The sequence below is a fragment of the Mesitornis unicolor genome, unplaced genomic scaffold, assembly GCF_000695765.1.
Source record: "Mesitornis unicolor isolate BGI_N332 unplaced genomic scaffold, ASM69576v1 Scaffold47254, whole genome shotgun sequence".
In the NCBI taxonomy this organism is placed as follows: domain Eukaryota; kingdom Metazoa; phylum Chordata; class Aves; order Mesitornithiformes; family Mesitornithidae; genus Mesitornis; species Mesitornis unicolor.
Window position 1 is genome coordinate 1 of NW_010178929.1, and position 2,717 is coordinate 2,717.

General features: G+C 40.5%; 1 protein-coding gene across 1 annotated transcript; it reads left to right on the forward strand.

Annotated features, from left to right (window-relative positions):
- Positions 1 to 961: 961 nt before the first annotated feature.
- On the forward strand, positions 962 to 2,627 carry LOC104539152 (ankyrin repeat domain-containing protein 42-like; the record flags this gene model as incomplete). Its single annotated transcript, XM_010182606.1, has 3 exons — positions 962 to 1,069; positions 1,293 to 1,412; positions 2,492 to 2,627. Coding segments are annotated over 3 exons (364 nt in total), but the record flags the coding sequence as incomplete, so codon positions are not given.
- Between the last annotated feature and the right edge of the window lie 90 nt (positions 2,628 to 2,717).

A 2,717-nucleotide genomic window follows, 5' to 3' on the forward strand; every position in this document is an offset into this window, starting at 1 on the left:
GGGGGAGCTTTCCAGGTCCCTTCCAACTCGTGATATTCTGTGAAGCAACAAGCCTGTGGATAACCATATAGAAATTCGTGTCCCAAAGGAAGGAATGTAAAGTTCTTGCTAAACTCATTAAGTGATAAGTGCGGTGTTGTTACTGAAATGTACAGAAACCATCAAGAAAATGCAGATCATCGTGTTGTCAACCTTAAAAACAGATTGCTTGCTCAACCTTCTCTGCCTCTATAAATTCTGCCATTTTTCATTTGGCATTCCTACTTTACAATCAATGTGTTAAACCCTATTTAATTATCTGTCACTTAGTTGTTGCTAAGCTCCTTAATGGAAACAGTGAAGGAACCAGAACCGTAAACTGGCCTATAGAAGATAATAAATCATCATAAAGTCTAATAAAAAGTTTCAACTGGTCCTCTAGCTATTTCTGAGTAGTCCATAAAGCTTTCAGTTGCAGGCAATAATATCTACTGGAAAAAGGTGAATAAAAGTAGTTAGGATTACGTACACCTAAGGAGCCTAATAAGTTAAATGAGGCTTTAAATTTTGGCCATGGTATTTTTCCTGCCAGTAACTTTAGCTGCGATTCAAGGGAGCATGTTTGCATTGTTTTCTCCAATGCTTTCACCTCATGTGACGGGAGTGCTCTCACAGCTTACATTTGAAATCTGGAACAGTGAAATGAAGAAGCCATACTGCAACATCAGTGCTAGGGTCTGAATGAGTCACTTCTTTGCCGTTTTGATACCCTTGGGTGAAACCTGGAAACTGTGAGTTACCTGTAACTTCCTCATGCACAAGTTTCTGGCTAAGGCGTGCTCTAGGGGTGTTGTATTCCTGTAATGAAGGATTCCCATACTGCTTTGAAATGTAACGTCTGCTGATAAATTATAGCTGAAATGTTCCTCAGACACGTGACAGGAGTCGTTAAATAAAACAAATGTTGGTTTTGGTTGAGCAGTGCCTTCACTGGTTGCTCTGGCACGGGGCAGATGTAACACTCGTAACGGGCCGAGGCTGGACAGCGGCTCACCTTGCAGCTATCCGAGGCCAGGACGCTTGCATGCAGGTATGTATCAGTATCTCACCTTGATGTCTTTACATCTGGAATCAAGTCACTCCTGTTAAAACCAGCACTATCTGCGGAAACAGATTTCTTTCGCGTAGCGTCGGGGACCTTGATCTCAGCCCAGAGTTATCTTGCTGATCGCCTCAAGTCGTCCTGCTGGGCAACGTTTGCTTCTTCAGCTTGGGAACTGAAACTGCTGCTTTGCATTTCTGGTTTTTTTTAGGCTTTGTTAATAAACGGAGCAAACGCAGAGGCTCGAGATGATCGTGGCTGCACGCCGTCCCACTTGGCTGCAGCCCATGGGCAGTCGTACACCTTGCAGACCGTACTGCGAAGTGGAGCGGTGAGAGACTTTTCCCTGCAGTTCCCTTTTCCCAAATGAACATTTCCTAAGATTCAACTGAGATTTAGTCAGTTAATTATTGTTGGCACATGCTTGTTGGTGAATTTAGTGTAAATTTCCTATTTATTGTGAGATACGTTAGGGAAATGATCCAAAAATGTAGAGAGAATCAATAATGGGAGTAAACCACATTCTACTGAGGATATTATTAAATGAAGATCAGACACTGTGGTGGTTGTGGTTTTTTTTGCGGTTGTACAGATCTTCTGTAGTAAAGGAGAGATAAACTTAAAAAACAATAATTCAGATGCCTATTTAATGGATAATGACCAATGCAGTGATGGAGTATGTCTAAAAATGCGCCTTTTGTGTGTATTATTTAAAAAAAAAACAAAAACTAAACAAGAACCTGTGAAAAGTACCTCCCCTGGAATGGGAACTGCATACGTGGCATGAACTTTGAAAAAAGCTATTTGAATTAATAATGAACACAACGAACAGCTGATGCCTATGTATAAAATTTGCCTCACGTTTAAGGTTCATAAACAGATGAATTAACCTGATGCTTTTGTTGACGGGGTCACAATCACAAGAAAACTTATCTACACAGTTGCAGATGAGCAGGCACTTCTTTATTGCAGCGCTGGGGAAACACAGAGGAGAGCTCCACTAATTGTGCTCCAGAGTCCGTACAGTTTCACAGCTCATTTATTCCCGTTTAACAAAGTGATTTCACAAGATGATACAAGTCTACATAAAATATCCACCTTTTAATTTGCCCTTTATCTTGAATTGTTCCTAACCACCATAATATTTTATTCGAGACATTGATTTACTTCAGAAGCTTACCTCTAAATAATTTTGGCATGCAGAAACAAGAAAAGTTATTGCCTATTCCTTGTCTTATCACAACTATTCTACATCTGGTAGGTGCCTGTGTATGGTAGGTACCTTCTCTAAGTACTTTTACACACATATCTCGCAATTTTAGCTTTGCAGTTCAAGCAAATACCTACTTTAACCACTTCGATCAATCAAAATGTTCCCTTGACTGCAACACTTTCATTTGTTCCTTTTAGAATGTCAATGTTTCAGACAGGAATAACTGGAAGCCTGTTCATTACGCTGCTTTTCATGGCCGCTTGGGCTGTTTGCAGCTTCTTGTTAGATGGGGAGCGTGTCTGGATGATGTGGATGACAACGGAAACCTTCCAGGTATATTAGGATAAATCATGTCTTTTTTTTTTGTAACCTTTGGTTTACAGTTCACGCAGACAATCACACACAGAATCGCTCGGTTGGAAA